This window comes from Heptranchias perlo, chromosome 12 (assembly GCF_035084215.1).
Source record: "Heptranchias perlo isolate sHepPer1 chromosome 12, sHepPer1.hap1, whole genome shotgun sequence".
Lineage (NCBI taxonomy): Eukaryota > Metazoa > Chordata > Chondrichthyes > Hexanchiformes > Hexanchidae > Heptranchias > Heptranchias perlo.
In genome coordinates, this window is record NC_090336.1 from 51710154 (window position 1) to 51731400 (window position 21247).

At 43.0% G+C, this 21247-nt stretch overlaps 1 protein-coding gene across 5 annotated transcripts in view; it reads right to left on the reverse strand.

The window, feature by feature from the left end:
• Window positions 1–21247, reverse strand: part of LOC137328029 (protein kinase C-binding protein NELL1-like) — a 617180-nt gene that overhangs the window by 42120 nt on the left and 553813 nt on the right. For 4 of the 5 annotated variants that reach the window (XM_067994100.1, XM_067994101.1, XM_067994099.1 and 1 more), the window contains 2 exons: window positions 7122–7315; window positions 1055–1231 (listed from right to left, as the gene is read on the reverse strand). In XM_067994100.1, coding sequence (XP_067850201.1) covers window positions 1055–1231; window positions 7122–7315 — 371 coding nt within the window. The remainder of the gene's footprint in view (window positions 1–1054; window positions 1232–7121; window positions 7316–21247) is intronic. The other variant, XM_067994103.1, reaches the window with a different exon arrangement.

Consider the following 21247-nt stretch of genomic DNA (forward strand, 5'->3'; position numbering starts at 1 on the left):
TTTTTATTAACAGCTATTTTATTCTTGACTTTTAATCCAGTTTTGGAATCTGTTGCTTCTTTATGTTAGTCTGCTATATATTCTGTATCCTGCCCCCACCCTAAGCCAAACAAACATTCTCTTCTCACAGCTGGATTGGTGTCTGATAACCATATCCAAGTGACAAATCACCAGGTCAGCCTTCGAAGTCATTTCAAGTATTTACAGAAATCCTTAGGCGCAATGTTTCGGGTTTTTCCAATACAGCGTTTCGGCCTACACCATGTGTGTGCATGTAATGCATGGACAATCTTACAGAATTATATCTTAGATCATTAGTTCCCTAGCTGAGGTCAGCTAACTCTGCAGTGATCAGGGATCTTTTGAGTTTACAAAGCTCAGAAGTAGATCAGGAGCTGATTTCTCCACTCTTGGTGTCTGTCACAGTTTGGGATTCTTTGGCCAATTTTTCACAGAAAGGACATGGATATGTTCTCCTGACATGGCCCCATGCTGAGTTGTGGCAAAAGAATGGCAATTACAATGTCAGGTGGGACTCCTCTCATACACTTTGTGTGCATTCATTTCTTTTGTCGAACAGATTTTTTTTGTGGCTGATCCATCATACCAGACATGGCAAGTTAAGCACAAAATCTAGACTGATACTCCAGTGCAGTACTGAGCGAGTGCTGCACTGTCGGAGGTGCCGTCTTTCGGACGAGACATCAAATCAAGACCCCGTCTGCCCTCACAGGTTGACGTAAAAGATCCCATGCCGCTATTTTGAAGACGAGCAGGGGAGTTCTCCGGTGTCTTGGCCAATATTTATCCCTCAACCCACATCGCTAAAATAGATTATCCAGTCATTATCACATTGCTGTTTGTGGGACCTTTCTGTATGCAAATTGGCAGCCGAGTTTCCTACATTACAACAGTGACTACACTGAAGTAGAAGTACTTAATTGGCTATAAAGTGCTTTGGGATGTCCTGAGGTCATGAAAGGTGCTATATAAATGCAAGTCTTTCTTTATTTAGGAGCATATGGGCTTTCCTCCAGGAAATTCATGCACATACCAGACATCGGCATTGCTGGCAGCTATAGATCCAGAGGTCTCCACTGCGATAGACCAGGTGTCCATTCTGATGCAAACACTGGCTGGTCACTCTGGTGTCACATTCTGAACAGCAGAAGAGGTCCACATTCGGATTGCGACAGTCACAAACTGTCCTCCTGCAGAAAGTCTTCCCATCCTATTAGAAGGGTGAGAAAAACTATCACTCTGAAGAGGCGTCACCAGATTTCAGGCTACTATAAAAACAAACTCCAATTGATACCTTTTAAATAAATTAGTAACAGACAGGTATTAACAGTAGACTTGTGCCAAAGCAAAGACATTGATGCTTAGACTATGCCACGTCACAAAGTTAAATGAAAGATTCGCTGAAGTCCAGACTGAAAAGTTTCAATCATACTCTCCTTCCTGCTGTTACAATACTCTTCTGGAAATCAGTATGAGAATGGTACTCATGGAATCATAGAATCACAGAATGGTTACAGCACAGAAGGAGGACATTCGGCCCATCGAGCCCGTACCGGCTCTTTGTAAGAGCAATTCAATTCGTCCCATTCCACCGCTCTTCCCCTGTAGCCCTGCAAATCTTTCCCCTTCAAGTATTTATCCAATTCCTTTTTGAAAGCCATGATTGAATCTGCTTCCACCACCCTTTCAGTCAACGCATTCCAGATCATAACTACTCGCTATGTAAATACATTTTCCTCATGTCGCCTTTGGTTCTTTTGCCAATCACCTTAAATCTGTGTCCTCTGGTTGTCAACCCTTCCGCCAATGGGAACAGTTTCTCTTTATTTCCTTTATCTAAACACTTCATGATTTTGAACGCTTCTATCAAATATCCCCTTAGCCTTCTCTGCTCTAAGGAGAACAACCCCAGCTTCTTCAGTCTATCCATGTAACTGAAGTCCCTCATCCCTGGAACTATTCTAGTAAATCTTTTCTGCACCATCTGTAAGGCCTTCACATCCTTCCTAAAATGTGATGCCCAGAATTTGACACAATTCTCTAGTTGTGGCCGAAATAGTGTTTTATAAAGTTGAACATAATTTCCTTGCTTTTGTACTCTATGCCTCTATTTATAAAGCCCTGGATCCCATACGCCACCTTTGAAGATTTGTGCACAAACATCCTCAAGTCTCTCTGTTCCTGCACCCCCTTTAGAATTGTACCATTTAGATTGTATTGCCTCTCCTCATTCTTCCTGCCAAAATGAATCACTTCGCACTTCTCTGCATTAAATTTCATCTGCCACGGGTCTGCCCATTCCACCAGCGCCCTGTCCATGTCCTCTTGAAGTCGATTACGATCCTCCGCACTGTTCACTACACTTCCAAGATTTGGGTCATCTGCAAATTTTGAAATTGTGCCCTGTACACCCAAGTCCAAGTCAATAATATATATCACGAAAAGCAGTGGTCCTAGTACCGATTCCTGGGGAACACCACTTTCCCCCAGTCCGAAAAACAACTGTTCACCACTGCTCTCTGTCTCCTGTCACTTAGCCAATTTCGTATCCATGCTGGCACTGTCCTTTTTCTTCCATAGGCTTCAATTTTGCGAACAAGTCTATATGTGGCACTTTATTAAACACCGTTTGAAAGTCCAAAAACACAACACCAACCGCATTGCCCTCATCAACCCTTTCTGTTACCTTATCAAAAAACTCAATCAAGTTAGTTAAACACGCTTTGCCTTTAACAAATCCATGCTGGCTTTCTTTTGTTAATCCACACTTGTCCAAGTGACTATTAATTTTGTCCCGGATTATCGTTTCTAAAAGTTTCCCCACCACCGAGGTTAAACTGACTGGCCTGCAGTTGCCGGTTTATCCTTACACCCTTTTTTGAACAAGGGTGTAACATTTGCAATTCTCCAGCCCTCTGGCACCACCTCCATTTCTAAGGAGGATTGGAAGATTATGGCCAGCAGCTCTGCAATTTCTACCCCTACTTCCCTCAGCAACCAAGGATGCACCCCATCCGGACCAGGTGACTTGACTTATCTACTTGAAGTACAGCCAGTCTTTCTAGTACCTCCTCTTTTTCAATTTTTAGCCCATCCAGTATCTAAATCCCAGGGTTTTGAAAGAGGTGGCTATAGAGATAGTGGATGCATTGCTTGTCATCTTCCAAAATTCTATAGATTCTGAAATGGTTCCTGCAGATTGGAGGGTAGCAAATGTGCCCCCACTATTTAAGAAAGGAGGGAGAGAGAAAACAGGGAACTACAGACCTGTTAGCCTGACATCAGTAGTAGGGAAAACACTAGAATCTATTACAAAGAATGTGATAACAGGACACTTAGAAAATAATAATAGGATCTGGCAGAGTCAACATGGATTTATGAAAGGGAAATCATGTTTGACAAACCTATCGGAGTTCTTTGAGGATGTAACCAGTAGAATAGATAAGGGGGAACCAGTGGATTTTCAGGCTTTCGATAAGGTCCCACACAGGAGGTTGGTGAACAAAGTTAGAGCACGTGGAATTGGGGGTAATATACTGGCATGAAAACAGACAGAAAACAGAGAGAAGGAATAAACAGGTCTTTTTCAGGTTGGCAGACTATGACTAGTGGGGTACTGCAGGGATCGGTGCTTGGGCCCCAGCTATTCACAATCTATATCAATGATTTGGATGAGGGGACCAAATGTAATATTTCCAAGTTTGCTGATGACACAAAACTAGGTGGAAATGTGAGTTGTGAGGAGGATGCAAAGAGGCTTCAAGGGGATATAGATAGGCTAAGTGAGTGGGCAAGAACATGGCAGATGGAATATAATGTGGAAAAATGTGAAGTTATCCACTTTGGTCGGAAAAACAGAAATGCAGAGTATTTTTTAAATGGTGAGAGATTGGGAAATGTTGATGTTCAAAGGGACCTGGGTGTCCTTGTACATGAGTCACTGAAAACTAACATGCAGGTGCAGCAAGCAATTAGGAAGGCAAATGGTATATTGGCCTTTATTACAAGAGGATTTGAGTACAGGAGTAAAGATGTCTTACTGCAATTATATAGGGCCTTGGTGAGACCGCACCTGGAGTATTATGTACAATTTTGGTCTCCTTACCTAAGAAAGGATATACTTGCCATTGAGGGAGTGCAATGAAGGTTCACCAGACTGATTCCTGGGATGGCGGGATTGTTGTATGAGGAGAGATTGAGTAGATTAGCCCTGTATTCTCTGGAGTTTAGAAGAATGAGAGGTGATCCTCATTGAAACATACAAAAAAACATACAGGGCTCGACAGGGTAGATGCAGGGAGGATGTTTCCCCTGGCTGGGGAAATCTAGAACCAGGGGTCACAGTCTCAGAATAGCGGTAGGCCATTTAGGACTGAGATGAGGAGAAATTTCTTCACTCAGAGGGTGTTGAATCTTTGGAATTCTCTACCCCAGAGGGCTGTGGAGGCTCAATCATTGAGTACATTCAAAACAGAGATCGACAGATTTCTAGATATTAAAGGCATCAAGGGATGTGGGGATAGTGCAGGAAGATGGCGTTGAGGGAGAAGATCAGCCATGATCTTGTTGAATGGCGGAGCAGGCTCGAGGGGCCGGATGGCCTACTCCTGCTCCTATTTCTTATGTTCTTATGTCAACAACAATTGACGCTGACAATTCTGCTCTAATGTTAGCATGTTGCTCACTAAACCACATGCTGTTCCTGCTGCACTGTGCACTTTTTGTGTTATTGGCTTTCTTTTTATATTTTTGTGGCATATGCGGTTGTTGATGTGATGATGTCCTTGTGTTACTGTCTTGTCTCTGCTTAGTGATTTGGTAAGTTGGTTGGTAAGATCAGTTACAAGATGACAGTGCCCCTTTAGAATACAACAATTTGCAACATTAGAAATGGACTATTTTTGTATCATTGTCAGCCTTTGCTCAGCGGTAGCTCTCTCGCCACTGAGTTCGAGGTTATGAGTACTGGCACTGTTGGAGGTACTGTCTTTCAGATGAGGCGTTAAACCAAGGATCCACCTGCCCTCTCAGGTGGACATAAATGATCCCATGGCACGATTTGAAGAAGAGCAGGGAGTTGTCCCAGTTTTCTGGCGTGAGGGGTGGGGGGGTTACAGGGAGAGGAGGGGAATCAGTCAGGGCTAGTGTATTTAAATAAGAGTTAACTTGGTCCGGGCCTCATATCAGCTAGCCGGGGCAAACTTGATGCTCGCTGTTCCCCGAATCGGGGCTAACGTGAGCTGGACTATTAGATAAGTATGATTTCTTTTGGCAGTATGCTGTTTTCTTTGATTATCCTTTTATTTCTGATGTATTAATAAAAGGCATTGCTATTTCTCATTTTGTTAACTGCTAATCTTCTCTCATACTCTTTCTTTGTCCTCCGAATATCCTTTTTGCTTCCCTTTTAATCTTTGTATATTTCTCACTGCTTCCTTTGTATTATCTCAATATTCATCAAATATTTATTTTTAAACCTCAGGTGCGCTGAATATGCTCATTACTTGCAAAATTTTCATTACCATCAGGGATTTAAGACTGGCAGAAAACTATGCCGGCTTGGGAAACTAAACGTTTTTTCAATGTTGCCGTGACCCTGTGCAGGACACAGGAACATGGAAGAGAAATAAAGCGAGCCATCTCATTCATCTCAAAATTGTTAGAAATCTAGCTGTACCTTTGTGGTATTTACTATATCAGCATGTTTAGAAATGCCTTATATTAAGCTTGATATACATGCTCTCACCCCTCCTCATGGCCAGAACTCTCACAAGTTTGCAAGGCTCTGCAATCCCTATGCTTCAAAAGGAAACCAAAAGCAAAGACGCACCAACGGCAATTTGCATACAACATAATTTCCAGGGATAGCTGTGCAGTGTTGCCGTCTTAGAAGCTGAGGTTGTAAGATGCAACTCCTGTAGGACCACAACATCAGTAGAATCATGTAATGGACCCTAAGTCTGCCCAAGAGAACAAGCTCAGACCCCCATCTTAATCATGGAGATAGGGTCATTTCAATAAATGGGGAGGGTGCATTGCACCAGTAAGGGCACTTCAACAGCACCCGCCCTGAACTGCTGGCTAGAATGTCGGGGCAGTGCCATGCCACTCTGATGGAGAAGTGGACGTCCGGGAAGGGCCCAATGAAAAAGCGAGTCTTGTCTATATGCAGCTCCCAATGGAGCAGGGAGCATTTTTTTTAGGTAGTCAATCTCACAGATGATCGATTACCTCTGGCTACGGCCTCAGTGAGATTTATGACAGCTCTCAGCTGGCAATAATTCCCCATAGGCCATATAAGGGCAGAATTATCGGGAGAATTGGGATCTCCTCCAGACATATGGGAGATGTGCCTATGCTCCCTTATCTGAAAATGGCAGGAAATAAGGATTGACAAGGATGATACCAGAACTGAGAGGATAGACTTAACTCTAGGCTGAACTCCAGAAAAAAGGCTGAGGAGAGACCTGATGGAGGTCTTCAAGATTTGGGTTTTAGGGTTTGATAGGGTAGAGGTAGAGAAAATGTTTCCACTTGTGGGGGAGTCCAAAACTAGAGGTCATAAATCCAATAGGGAATTCAGGGGAAACTTCCTTACCCAAAGAGTGGTAAGAATGTGGAACGCGCTACCACAAGGAGTAGCTGAGATAAATAGCATAGATGCATTTAAGGGGAAGCTAGATGAACACGAGGGAGAAAGGAATAATAGGGATCCTGAATGGGTTAGATGAAGTAGGGAGGGAGGAGGAACTTGGTTCTGCTCCATTTTCTGCTCTCTGATCCGATGGGTTTCCACCTTGAACCAGTTTGGGAATTTTGGGCCCCAGGAATGTTTCTGCCACTTGCTTAACACATGGATGCCTGTAAACTGAGAGCCTTATATCACAAGTTCTACAATTTGAAGTTAAAATTTAAAATATATTAAAAATTCACAAAACTTCTCCAAAAGTAATTTTTACAATAAGCAGACCTTATTCATCTTGCAAAATGGCCCACCAAATTATGGCACTATTCATGATGACCATGAGTTTGGGAGGTTTTCTCAAGTCACAGTGAAACATTTCTCAAGTGACCACTACCGTAACTTTGTACGCACTCACCTGACATGAGCAGACAGAACACCGATCATCTCTCAAGGTCCAGACCTGTCCATTATGTTTTAGCCCTTCATCATGGGGACAGTCTCCAGTACAATGCTCACCAAAAGGACATCGGCAGTCAAATCCTCCTTCGAGATTCACACAGACTGAGTCATTCCAGCAACTGTGTATTCCAGTGGCACATTCATCGATGTCTGTGAAGAATCAGATATGGGATTTCACGTTGGTTTATGCTATGGTCTTGTAGATGGAAATGTTTTACAACTGACATTGTCAACAGATCTCTTATAATGCTGCCATCAGACAACTTTCACTTTTCCTCAGATCGTGTTATGTGCACGTTCTCGGTTTTGTGAATGAGAACAAGTTCCGATGTGTGGAAAGGACAAACTCAGACCATTAATTTGTCCTCTGGCTTTGTTAATTAACACATTACAATCAATAAGTCAAGGACAAATTGTAATGAATTACAAATGATATCAATTAATCAGTGTCTTTTCAAGAACCAGCTAGAACAGGTATGGCACACAACTTTACAGATTTGATTTAATTCTTCAGGCCCTGCTTCAAATAATTAAACATTCTGCATGTTGGCTAATAAAGTACGATTTGAATGAACGTGGGTTCACCGAGTGTGACAGTCTCACCTTATTATGCAAGGGACTGAAAAACATTAAAATAGGAAGTTTTAGAACCATTTAGTATATCTGAATAATCAATTTATTATTTCAATCATGAATTTTAATTGGTTTGCAGAGCCCAAAACACTCACAGTGCTGGCACAGCAGTGAGTAAGTCAACACTGAAATGACACAGGAGATGACATTCAGAAATTAGTGCACTCACTGGCCGTTCTTAATCAAGTGCAAATGAGTTGGTGTTAGAGTGAAGACGGGTAGGGTTGCTTGTATGAGCAGATAATTGTGCAAAAAACGCAATTCAACTCAGTGAGAAGTTTAGGGCACAAGGTTCAAGCTATGATAGGTGCTCAGCTGCCGCTGAGTAAATATACTGCAGAAATAAATACTGAGCAGATTAGAGTGAAATTGCTGGTTTATTCTCCCTTATTGACCTACACATCTCTATACACAGTGTGTAAAATTGCCTTTCAGGATGTCATGTAGGAACCATCAAATATATAAATGAAAATTTCCCTCATTTAGTTCCATTTTTAGCCAATCTCCTGCACACTATCTTCCCTTGGTGCTTGAGATTGCATGGGCTTCTTTGTTGCTTCTGAGGGGAATACGGTACTGTTTCAGCAAAAAGTTTTCATCAATGCAGCACCATAGACTAATAGTCAGTTTTATGCAGTATCTCTTGATGGAATTAGGGTCAAAAATGCAAGCAGAACTTCTGGCAGTAGAATTTCAGACAGCTGTTCTGACAGTACACGTTTTAATCCCAACATTGACTGTTCTTTACACGCAGCTATCGTATCCGGACTAGTTTTGCAAAACGAGCGCTTTGCTGGTTATGAGAAGCTCTGCATCAGGAAGTGGAAGCAGCTCAGAGGGATTTTTCGCATCCTGTTAAAAATACCTTCTGCTCCCAGTGTGAAATTAGATTGACAGCAGCCAGGGGGAATTCGGCAGTCCAAACTGTCCTGCCCAACTGGTCCACGGAGTGCAACTGTATAATGAGCATGCCAGTAAAAAACTGTAACATGGCAATTGAAAAAAAAATAGGAAGCACTGTCTGCAAAGGTTCGAATCCAATTTGAACAACTTTTTTTCAGGGGACTGTCCGCAGTATGCCTCAAATTTGATTTAAAATGCCTGCTTGCTTTCTTCTCTGAGCAAATATTAGCCCCTTCTAGAATTTTGGAATCCGACATCATAGAAGGAGGCCTTTTGGCCAATCACATCTGTACCAGCTGTTAGTCCCATCCCTCTGCCCTCTTCTGGTGATTTTTGGTTTGAATCATAGAATGTTATAACACAGAAGGAGGCTATTCGGCCCATCGTGCCTGTGCCGGCTCTTTGAAAGAGCTATCCAATTAGTCCCACTCCTCTGCTCTTTCCCCATAGCCCTGCAATTTTTTCCACTTCAAGTATTTATCCAATTCCCTTTTGAAAGTGATTATTGAATCTTCTTCCACCACCCTTTCAGGCAGTGCATTCCAGATCATAACAACTCGCTGTGTAAAAAAAAAAGATTCCTCATGTCGCCTCTTTAGCTAATACCTTAAATGTGTCCTCTGGTTACTGACCCTTCTACCACTGGAAACAATTTCTCCTTATTTACTCTATCAAAACCCTTCATGATTTTGAACACTTCTATCAAATCTCTCCTTAACTTTCTCTGATCTAAGGAGAACAACCCAAGTCTCTCTAGTCTTTCCATGTAACTGAAGTTTTTCATCCCAGGTACCATTCTAGTAAATCTCCTCTGCACTCTCTCTAAGGCCTGGACATCTTTCCTAAAGTGTGGTTAGGAAGTGGCAGCTTGCCAATGGCATGGAAACGAGGCCTGGGCCTTATTATTCTGAAGTGGGAAAGGTTGTTTTTGTTCTAGGAGATCATCACAAATTGTGCTCATGGTGCTGTATCAACTCCAGGCATGTTACAATAATCAAGCAGGACTGGGTGTACACCTTGACCATTTGCTTTCTTCAGCAAGTTCTTTTGAAATGTGAACAGATTATTCATTGGAATGTGAGTGCTTTGATGAGAAGTTGTGCCTTTGAACATTAGCCTTTGTTACATCTTCTGAACTCCAGACTGGACAAACTGTCCACGAGTCCATGATGTGAAATGACTTCATCTTGGATACCATACCTAGCAAGTTGCTGCTCGCAAGGAGCAATGACATTTGAACTCTTGGAATGGAATAATTTAATGCAATTTTGATGATTTTTGCGAATCATAGGGGCGATTTTCAACTACTGGCTGCCTGTTTCTCACCTAAAAGACAGGCGGCCAGCAACTGAAAATTGGGGGGGCAGGGACGACACACTTTGGCCAACCCATGCTCCTCCTAAGCCCCCCCAAAAACTCCAACTTCTACCGGCCTGTTGAAGGCCCCCCTCAGGATCGCCTCTCCTCCCCCAAACTGGACCTTCTGGCCGGAAGCTGTCCGATTTCCTGTCCACACAGAACCAATGAGCTGCATCAGGGCACCTGCTAGACACCCGCAGCTTGCCAACGGCATGGTAACTAGGCCTGGACCTCATAATGGCTTGGGCCTCCTGCCAGCCGAATGGGCAGGCGGAATGGCTGCTCTGTTGACATCGTGCCCATTTTGGGTGCTACTTGAAAATCGCTGATAGTCTCCGAAGTGCTTTGCTTGGTGCCTTAGGAAGTTGGGGAAGAATTTCTCAGAATTGTTCCTGTATTGGTGGCAGTTTTTTTTTTTCCTCTCCCAGGAGATTGCATGATCGGCGGGGGGGGGGGGGGGGGAGGACCAATGATGCATGTGGTCGCACCATGTTGAGGGCCTGGGAAATCTTTACACACCCTTCTTGTCACATGTTATTGAATTCAAAACAAAATTTAAAAGTCTATAATGATTAAATATTGACAAATAAATATCCAATATATCGGTTCCAGCTTTCTGCCAAGGTTTGCTCAGAGTGTCATGTGCTTTCATTAGCTGTTGCACCCTTTCTTTCTGCCTGCGTTCTGGGATGTATTACATCCACCTGAGAAGGTGCACAGGACCTTGGTTTGATAACTCATCCGAAATGCAGCATCTGTGACAGTGTAGCACTCCCACAGTACCCTGGATCTTACGCTCAAGTCTCTGGAGTCGGTCTTGAACCCACAACCTTGTGACTCAGAGGGGAGGGTGCTACCACTGAGCCGAGGCTGATATGTTAAAGTTTTTAGCATTTTTGAACAACAGCTCTCAGGAGACTGTTGATAATTCTGTTCAGAATGTCTACTTTCTTCTCTGAGCAAATAATTTTTATATATCCATTAGGCCTATTGTGCCTGTGCCAGCTCTTTGAAAGAGCTATCCAATTAATCCCACGCCCCTGCTCTTTCCCCATAGCCCTGCAAATTTTTCCTCTTCGAGGATTTATTCAATTCCCTTTTGACAGGTATTATTGAATCTGCTTCCACCACTCTTTCAAGCAGTGCATTCCAGATCATAACAATTCGCTGCCTAAAAAAAAATCTCAGCGTCTCCCGGATTGCTCAATTGCTAGATAACTCTGAATATATTTATGCATGTCTATTAAGCGTTCATGTACCCAACTTTAACTTTCAGCTGTGGTCGGTAACCAATAAATAGTGTTTAGTGCATGACTTGTGGTCTGGCTTCTTCCTTGATGATTTGGCAAGAAAGCAGCTTGAACGTAACCTAACTGAGGATTAGCAAAATAAATTCATTTTGATCCGAACTGGGTGGAGTATAAGACAGTCCAGGAGCCGAGTCAGGCGTCATTCAATGATAGACCTATGCTGGAAGGTAAAACCCCAGACAGGATTTATCTGATTCCTCGGCATACAGTTATCGGGATACCAAAAAACAGCTTTCTTACATATTACAGGAAGGATATTAAAGTGAGTGAAAAGATACTGGAAATTCACGAGAATTATACCAGGAATAATTAGGTCATTTTCACAGGAACAGAGAATGTTAAATGAGGATCTAATAGAGAATTTCATAATTATGAACGATTTTGAGAGGGTGAATAGTGAAAATCTGATTCCAATGATTGGCGAATTATAAGAACATAAGAACATAAGAAATAGGAGCAGGAGTAGGCCAATCGGCCCCTCGAGCCTGCTCCGCCATTCAATAAGATCATGGCTGATCTAATCCTAACCTCAAATTTAAATTCATGTCCAATTTCCTGCCCGCTCCCCGTAACCCCTAATTCCCTTTACTTCTAGGAAACTGTCTATTTCTGTTTTAAATTTATTTAATGATGTAGCTTCCACAGCTTCCTGGGGCAGCAAATTCCACAGACCCACTACCCTCTGAGTGAAGAAGTTTCTCCTCATCTCAGTTTTGAAAGAGCAGCCCCTTATTCTAAGATTATGCCCCCTAGTTCAAGTTTCACCCATCCTTGGGAACATCCTTTCCGCATCCACCCGATCAAGCCCCTTCACAATCTTATATGTTTCAATAAGATCGTCTCTCATTCTTCTGAACTCCAATGACTAGAGTCCCAATCTACTCAACCTCTCCTCATACGTCCACCCCCTCATCCCCGGGATTAACCGAGTGAACCTTCTTTGTACGGCCTCGGGAGCAAGTACGTCTTTTCTGAAGTATGGAATTGGTAACAAGAGGGCATGGATTGAGGATTATCACCCTGAGAAGAAATAAAGAGGTTAGAAGAAATGTTTCCACACAGAGGGGGTGATTTTAAACCCCAAGAACGGGTGGGTTGGAGTTGAAAATAGTTGTTTTTTGGGTCACAACTGCAACCCGGCTTTTTTCCGGGTTTAACGTCGGCGTGTAAAAGTAAAGGCTTCCCACTGGGAATGCAAAGTCCGAAAATTTTGCGGTTGCGACCCAAAAAAACAACTATTTTCAACTTCCACCCGTCCCCAACCCACCTGTTCTTGGGGTTTAAAACCACCCCCAGACAGTCAGGAGACTAAGGGGACATTATCGGAATTCATTCATTCATTAATGAGAACATGCAGGGGGTGAAATTGAGCTGTTTTGTTTTTAGGTACTACGCAGCCAACTAAGCCTCAAAATTAGGGTCCGTGATGGATGTGACACTTCCGACGGGACTTGCGCAGGACGCCATCTTGGGAAAGGGGTTTGCACGCGCACCTAACGGCCGCCGGCAGCATGCAGGGTAGGGAGTTTATGATGCGAATCAATGTGCAATGCTGATTTAATGGGACCGCTGCTCTTTTGGGACACCATGCTCCAGCCAACGCACAGTCTTAACCTCCCACAGCTGAACTGGATCATGCAGGAGTTACAGGTTATTTGCTGGATTATTTCTTCTGGTTGCTGGTGCATTTGTATGTGTTTTTGGAGGTTTCCTACACTTGGATAAAGTTTCAATACTCTACAGGGAGTGGGCTGGCTGGCTGACAGGCAACAGCAAGGGCACTGGCAGAACGACAGGGGTGGGAGCAAGAATGCTGTCATCCTGAGAGAGGACAGCAGGTTCGTGTTCCATGGAGCCACTGCCACTTGCTGCTGCCTCCTGTTATGTGTCACCTTCTCCTGCGAGAAAGAGGGAGGTGTGTCAGTGAGTGTCCTGCAAGATGTTTTGGTGATGTGGCTGTCACGGTTAAATAGCTACTAGTGTGCGTGACCTGTGAGTTGTGGGTGTGAGGCTTGGCACAGTGCTAAGTGTGTAAGGGTGAGATAAAGCATATGATTTGAACGGTTGAGTACTGACTGAAAGAGATTGTTGGTAGGTGGGTGATGGGGGTGTAGTGAATTGAGCAGTGGATGAGGCTAGTGGTGCAGTTGGTACGATATGCCACTTGAAGCTTAAAGTCACTCAACTTGACAATTCGTGTTAAATTATTGAACTTCTTCCTGCACTGCATTCATGTTCTTGGAGCAATGCTCCTGGCATTTACCTTCAACCCTATTTCCTCCCTCTGCCTCTTCAGTTTATGTCTGGAGTGCCTCCTGCCCCTCTGCGGGCACAGGATGCCCCTCCTTCCCTCCACCTCTTGCACCAAGGCCTCCAGTGCGTCATCAGAAAACCTTGGTGCACTCTTTCTCTCAGGCATAGCCATTCTTCAAAGTATCACAACACAGATTCAGTTTTGAAACAACTCCCACCACTTCTTCCAGCCACAATGCACATCCCCTTTAAGAGGTGCAGGCTGCATTTAAGAAGCGCGAGCTACTCGCATATTAGATTCGTGCTGCCTGCTGTTTTAAATGATTGCTGCGTGCAGCCAATCAACAGCGCAGGTTGCGCTGGCTGCACGCAGCAATCATTTAAAACAGCAGGCAGCACGAATCTAATGTGCTGCCTGCATCGTTATGAACGGGCACCGGTTAATTGCGTTCCGCGATCCCCATGCCCGTTTTCAGGGGTTATCCAATTTAACCCTGTAATGTTTACCCCAACTAACCATTGATGCAGACATCATAACATCATTTACATGGAAATTGTTAAGGATTTGAAAAGAAAAAATGTAAAAGGATTCGGGAAAAGAGCAGGGAATTGGGATTAGAGTGAACAGTTGAAGAGGTAGCACCACCATAGATACAATGGGCACCTTCTATGCTGGGTATTCTATGATTCTATAATCACAAAAAATCTTTTTGAAAAAACAATAGATTTTTCCATTTTTGCCCCTGGAGGCTTACATTCTGTCAGGGAGATGAGGCTTGAGATTTTCTTATCTGATCTGATAAAATTTCAGGCCTCTCCACACCTGTGAATTCAGCACTTAGAGCAGTGCCAGCCCTGCAGCACGCCTCTCCAGCTTGGTACTAAACTGTTAAATATGTATTCTGGGGTCTGCCCCACCAGTTCTGATTCTGTTCCTGCCACAGACAAGGCCTGCCCTCAAGTTTGCCTGCCCTGCTGTCAGCCCAGGTGACACCCCAAGTCCTCCTGCTTTGCAATCAGCTCAGACAGCCAGCCTGCCCAAGCCCTCTCATTATGCTCCCAGTCCAGAGAGGGCTGACCCAAGTCCTTTGGCTGCATCTCCCAATCCAAAGCAGGCCCTGGCTGCTCCTTGAGCAACATCAGACCATTAAAATCTATCACTTCACCTGTCCTAATATCTCTTTATGTGCCTCGGTGTCAAATTTTGTTTGATAACGCTCCTGTGAAGCATCTTGGGACATTTGACTCCGTTAAAGGGGCTATATAAATGCAAGTTGTTGATGTTGTTCCATTGTATTGTATAATATGTTGTTTGTTAGTTGGTAGAATACTTCATTTGCTGTGAACAGTGGGGATGAATTTCTGCAAAGATTCTCTCATTCATCCGCTGTAACTTCGGCAGAAGAGCTGTGAAAAACTCAGGAACGCTCTTCCAGCAAAGTTACAGCACAAGAGCAGGAGGACCCCCATGGAAATGCACCCCCGGTGTATCCTCTGACTGCTGTGAGCAGCGCCATGGGAGATCCATCAGTAATCAAATAAATCATACAATCATAGAATGGTTACAGCACAGGAGGCCGCCATTTGGCCCGTAGAGCCCATGCTGGCTCTCTGCAAGAGCAATGCAGCTAGTTCCACTCCCCCACCCTTTCCCCATCGCTCTGCAAATTTTTGCCTTTATGTACTTGTCCAATTCCCTTTTGAAAGCCACGATTGAGTCTGCCTCCACCACCCCCTCAGGCAGTGCATTCTAGATCATAACCACTCTCTGTTTTAAAAAGCTTTTCCTCATGTCGCCCTTGGTTCCTTTGCCAATCACCTTAAATCTATGTCCATCGGTTTTTGACCCTTCCGTCCATGGGAATAGTTTCTCTCTATCTACCCTGTCTTGACCTTTCATGATTTTGAATACCTCTATCAAATCTCCTCTCAACCTTCTCTGCTCTAAGGAGAACAACACCAGCTTCTCCAATCTATCCACGTAACTGAAGTCCCTCATCCCTGGAACCATTCTAGTAAATCTTTTCTGCACCTCTCGAAGGCCTTCACATCCTTCCTAAAGTGCGGTGCCCAGAATTGGAGACAATACTCCAGTTGTGGCCGAACCTTTTATAAAGGTTCATCATAACTTCCTTGCTTTTGTACTCCATGCCTCTATTTATAAAGCCTAGGATCCCGTATGCCTTTTTAAATACATTCTCAATCTGCCCTACCACCTTCAAATTTTTTTGCACATGGACATCCAGGTCTCCCTGTTCCTGTACCTCCATTAGAATTGTACCCTTTAGTTTATAATTCCTCTCCTCATTCTTTCTACCAAAATGTATCGCTTCGCACTTCTCTGCATTAAATTTCATCTGCCATGGGTCCGCCCATTCCAGCAGCCTGTTTATTTCCTCTTGAAGTCTATCACTATCCTCCTCACTGTACACTACACTTCCAAGTTTTGATTTATCTGCAAATTTTGAAATTGTGCCCTGTACACAAGTTCAAGTCATTAATATATATCAAGAAAAGCAGTGGTCCTGGGGAACACCACTGTACACCTTCCTCCAGTCCAAAAAACAACCGTTCACCATTACTCTCTGTTTCCTGTCACTTAGCCAATTTCGTATCCATTGCTGCCACTGCTCCTATTATTCCATGGGCTTCATCTTTGATGACAAGCCTATTATGCGGCACTTTATCAAACACCTTTTGAAAGTCCATATACACCACATCAACCGCACTGCCCTCTTCAACCCTCTCTGTTACCTCATCAAAAAACTCAATCAAGTTAGTTAAACACAATTTACCTTTAACAAATCCATGCTGGCTTTCCTTAATTAATCCATACTAGTCCAAGTGACTGTTAATTTTGTCCCGGATTATTGTTTCTATTAGTTTCTCCACCACCGAGGTTAAACTGACTCACCTGTAGTTGCCGGGTTTATCCTTAAATCCTTTTTTAAACAAGGGTGTAACATTTGAAATTCTCCAGTCCTCTGGCACCACCCCCGTATCTAAGGACATCTGGAAGATTATGGCCAGTACCTCCACAATTCTACCCTTACTTCCCTCAGCAATCTCAGCATCCCATCCAGACCAGGTGATTTATCTACTTCAAGTACAGCCAGTTTTTCTAGTACCTCCTCTTTATCAATTTTTAGCCCATCCAGTATCTCAACTACCTTCACTTTAACTGTGATTTTGGCAGCATCTTCTTCCTTGGTAAAGACAGATGCAGTGTACTCATTTAGTACCTCAGCCATGCCCTCCACTTCCATGTGTAGATCTCCTTTTTGGTCCCAAATTGCCACTCCTCCCCTCCTCTTACTACCCATTTACTGTTGACATGCCTAGAGAAGATTTTTGGATTCCCTTTTATATTAGCTGCCAGTCTATTCTCATACTCTCTCTTTGCCCCTCTTATTTCCTTTTTCACTTCCCCTCTGAACTTTCTATATTCAGCCTGGTTCTCACTTGTATTATCAATCTGACATCTGTCATACGCCCCCTTTTTCTGCTTCATCTTACTCTCTATCTCTTTAATCATTCAGAGAGCTCTGCCATTTGTTGCCGTACCCTTCCCCCTTGTGGGAATGTACCTAGACTGTACACAAACCATCTCTTCTTTAAAGGTCGCACATTGCTCGATTACAGTTTTGCCTGCCAATCTTTGATTCCAATTTACCCGGGTCAGATCCTTCTCAACCCACTTAAATTGACCCTCCTCCAATTGAGTATTTTTACTCCAGATTGCTCCTTGTCCTCTTCCATAGCTAATCTAAACCTTATGATACTATGATCACTGTTCCCTAAATGTTCCCCCACTGACACTTGCTCCACTTGACGTACCTCATTCCCCAGAACCAGATCCAGCAATGCCTCCTTCCTCGTTGGGCTGGAAATGTACTGGTCAAGAAAGTTCTCCTGAACACACTTCAAAAATTCCTCTGCCTCTTTGCCCTTTACACTATTACTATCCCAGTCAATATTAGGATAGTTGAAGTCCCCCATTATTACTACCCTATAGTTCTTGCACCTCTCTGTAATTTCCCTGCAGATTTGCTCCTCTATATCCTTCCCACCAGTTGGTGGCCTATAGAATACACCTACGGCCTTTAAAGAGGAGATGATTCGGGTACAGTCTAGGTATATTCCCATGAGGGGAAAGGTACATCAACTAAAGTTTGCATGAATTTCTTCACACATTAGGCTCTGTGGAGTAACCTGAAGAAAGTTTTGCAACGATGTCATAAAAAGTGAGAGGAAGCATGATTCTAACATGCATACCACATATTCATCAATAATTTGGCGAGAAGCTAGGAACAGTGAAGGAGCAGAGAGATTTAGGGGTCCAAGCAGAGAAATCACAAAATGCGAGTGAACAGGTGGAATAAATAATTTAAAGGGCTAATGGAATGTTGACCTTTATCTCAAAGGGACTGGAATACAAAGGAATGGTTCGGTGCAGATTCACCAGAATGATACCGAAGCTAAAAGGGTTAAATTATGAGGACAGGTTGTATAGACTAGGCTTACATTCCCTTGAGTACAGAAGATTAAGGGGTGATCTAATTGAGGTATTTAAGATGATTAAAGGAGTTGATCGAATAGATAGAGAGAAACTATTTCCCCTGGTGAGAGAGTCCAGAACAAGGAGGCATAACTTTAAAATTAGAGCTAGGCCGTTCAGGGGTGATGTCAGGAAGCACTTCTTCATACAAAGTGGAAATCTGGAACTCTCTTCCCCAAAAAGTTGTTGAGGCTGGGGGTCAATTGAAAATTGCAAAACTGATGTTGACAGCTTTTTGTTAGGCAAGGGTATGAAGGGATATGGAACCAAGGCAGGTTAATGTAAGTATAGATCAGCCATGATCTAACTGAATGGCAGAACATGTTCAAGGGACTGAATGGCCTACTTCTGTTCCTATGTTCCTATTTGTGAGACTGGTATTTTGCTTTTTATTCTCTTTTTACTCTCAGTGCAAAGCAGAAGTGGCACAGTGATTAGAAAATAATGTTCACTGAGAACAGTCAGCAAGGAAGTCTAATGAGCCCAGACTGCTCAACTGAACGTGGCAAACTTGGCAATGCAAGGCAAGGGACTCCTTGAGTTTCATTTCTGCTTTGTTACAGATATGGCCATAGCTGCAGGTTAAGAGTGACTTATTCCAATCAGCATGAGATTTACTTTTGAACTGCTGCAATAGATATTTTAGAGTCTGAGAGCCATTTACAACAGCCAGCGGCATGTGACGTCTTTTTCTTTTGAAAAACAAAATGACCTTACTCCTGCTTGTAGTGTATGAGGCCCCTACACAAATCACACATGAGTCGCTTCCAAGAGTGAAAAGAGTAAACTTTTGTTTTGTGCAACTGTACGGTGAAAATCTGTGGTGAAAGTAATGTCAGTACGACCTTGCTGTCACTTCACTGAAGACAGGAGTTTGTAGTTCTGAAATTATGTTTGTGTTGCACATAGGGGCGCTATTATTACCCTTCAATAAAACCTGTATAGTTCAAGATGTGAACAGCTCTTGGTTATTTTGGAGCTGTCACCTTTAAGGTTGTTTAGATTAGATTTTAATGGATTTTTGAGATTTAGCCGGTGTAGACTAACAAAAAACAATGCTGTAGCTTTAAATGTGTCACGAGTAAACAATGTACTTTTGCCCTGAGGTGCTGCTTGAAATGCAAGCTCTTGTTCTCCTGAGTTCTTCTTTTGATTATGTGTCTGCATTTGACAGCACTTCAACAGCAATACATAATGAGATAACCATTCCAAAAGAAAATGTTTGCAATTCCAGAAAACATGGGCCACTCCAGAAAACTTCTTCCAAATTACAACACCGTGATGAGACTTTGGTCTTTCATTTCAATTCATCTGGGTTTAAATATCTATTGCATTCTGTTGGTGTAGTCTGTACAAAACCTCATTGGCAACGACAGCTACTATTTCTTAAAGCTTAGTTCCTTCTCATCAATTCCTCGCTGATGGGAACAAACATAAATACCAAGTAAAAAGTATTTTTCTTTCTGTATATTTTCAATGAACAGTATTTTGAAGGAGGATTCCTCTTTCAGGCAAAATAGCCAAATGCTGTTTCCCCAGAGCAGGATTCAGAGTTTGAACGTACAAGGTTTCAAACTGTACTCAGTCTTCCAGCCCCAACAGCGTTCTTATGCGCCAACATGACGAGGCCTGTTCTGCTGTAGGCCCTACGAATTGCCTTAAATGTGACCTTAAAATGGAGTTAGTAGTCAAACTAAGTGTTCGGAAAGGAAAGGCGAATACTAACTAAACCACAAAGGCTTATACAAACAAAACATTCCTTCCCAGGGATAGAAGATAAGCCTTTAAGACCACAGGCCCGGAGATGGCTCATTAAGGGAGCCATAAATATGTCCTGCCTAAGTTGGACCATGTGCGACCCCTTTGTTGGTAAAGACTTGAGAAGCTAAGGAGTAAATGAGACACATGGCATGACTAGGTGCCAGTGCTGCATTGATTTGAAGGTTATCAGGGAGTATGGCTGTGTAAAGTGATTGGCACCAAAAGGGCTGAACTCTTCGAATATGTATCATTCAGATTGGTCAGTAGAATTGAGGCAGTTTCTTTAGAAATTAAGGATATATGTGGGCGTATATTTGCACAAATCTTTGAAGGTTGCAGGAGAGCTTGAGAAAGTGGTTAAAAAAGCATACGGGATCCTGGGGATTATAAATAGAGGCAGAGTACAAAAGATGTAATAGGGTGCAGAAAAGATTTACTAGAATGGTTCCAGGGATGAGGAACTTCAGTTACGTGGATAGACTGGAGAAGCTGGGGTTGTTCTCCTCAGAGCAGAGAAGGTTAAGAGAGGATTTGATAGAAGTGTACAAAATCTTGAAGGCTTTAGATGAAGTAAATAAAGAGAAACTGTTCCCATTGGCGGAAGGGTCGAGAACCAGAGGACACAGATTTAAGGTGATTGGCAAAAGAACCAAAGGTGACACGAGGAAAAACTTTTTTACGCAGCGAGTAATTATGGTCTGGAATGTGCTGCCTGAAAGGATGGTGGAAGCAGATTCAATCGTGGCGTTCAAAAAGGAATAGGATAAATACTTGTAGGGAAAAAATTTGCAGGGCTACGAGGAAAGAGTGGGGGAATGGGACTAACAGGATTGCACTTACTAAGAACCGACGGGGGCTCGATGGGTCGAATGGCCTCCTTCTGTGCTGTAACCATTCCATGGTTCTATAAAATGTTGCTTTTGACATCAAAGCATTAAGTTGTCAGTTTTCAGTCCTTAGCTTAGTTCTTGTTCCTTACGTTGTAGTCTTTATAGTGGAAGTGTTTGGGTTCTTTGTCTTATATATTGAAACACAGAAACACAGAAAATAGGAGCAAGAGTAGGCCATTTGGCCCTTTGGACTTGCTCCGCCATTCAAAATGATCATGACTGTTTGTCTAACTCTGTACCATGTTCCCGCTTTTTCCCCATATCCCTTGATCCCTTCAGCATTAAGAAATATATCTATCTTCTTCTTGAATACATCTAATGACTTGGCCTCCACTGCCTTCTGTGGTAGAGAATTCCACAGATTCACCACCCTCTGAGTGAAGAAATTTCTCCTCATCTCGGTTCTAAATAAGAA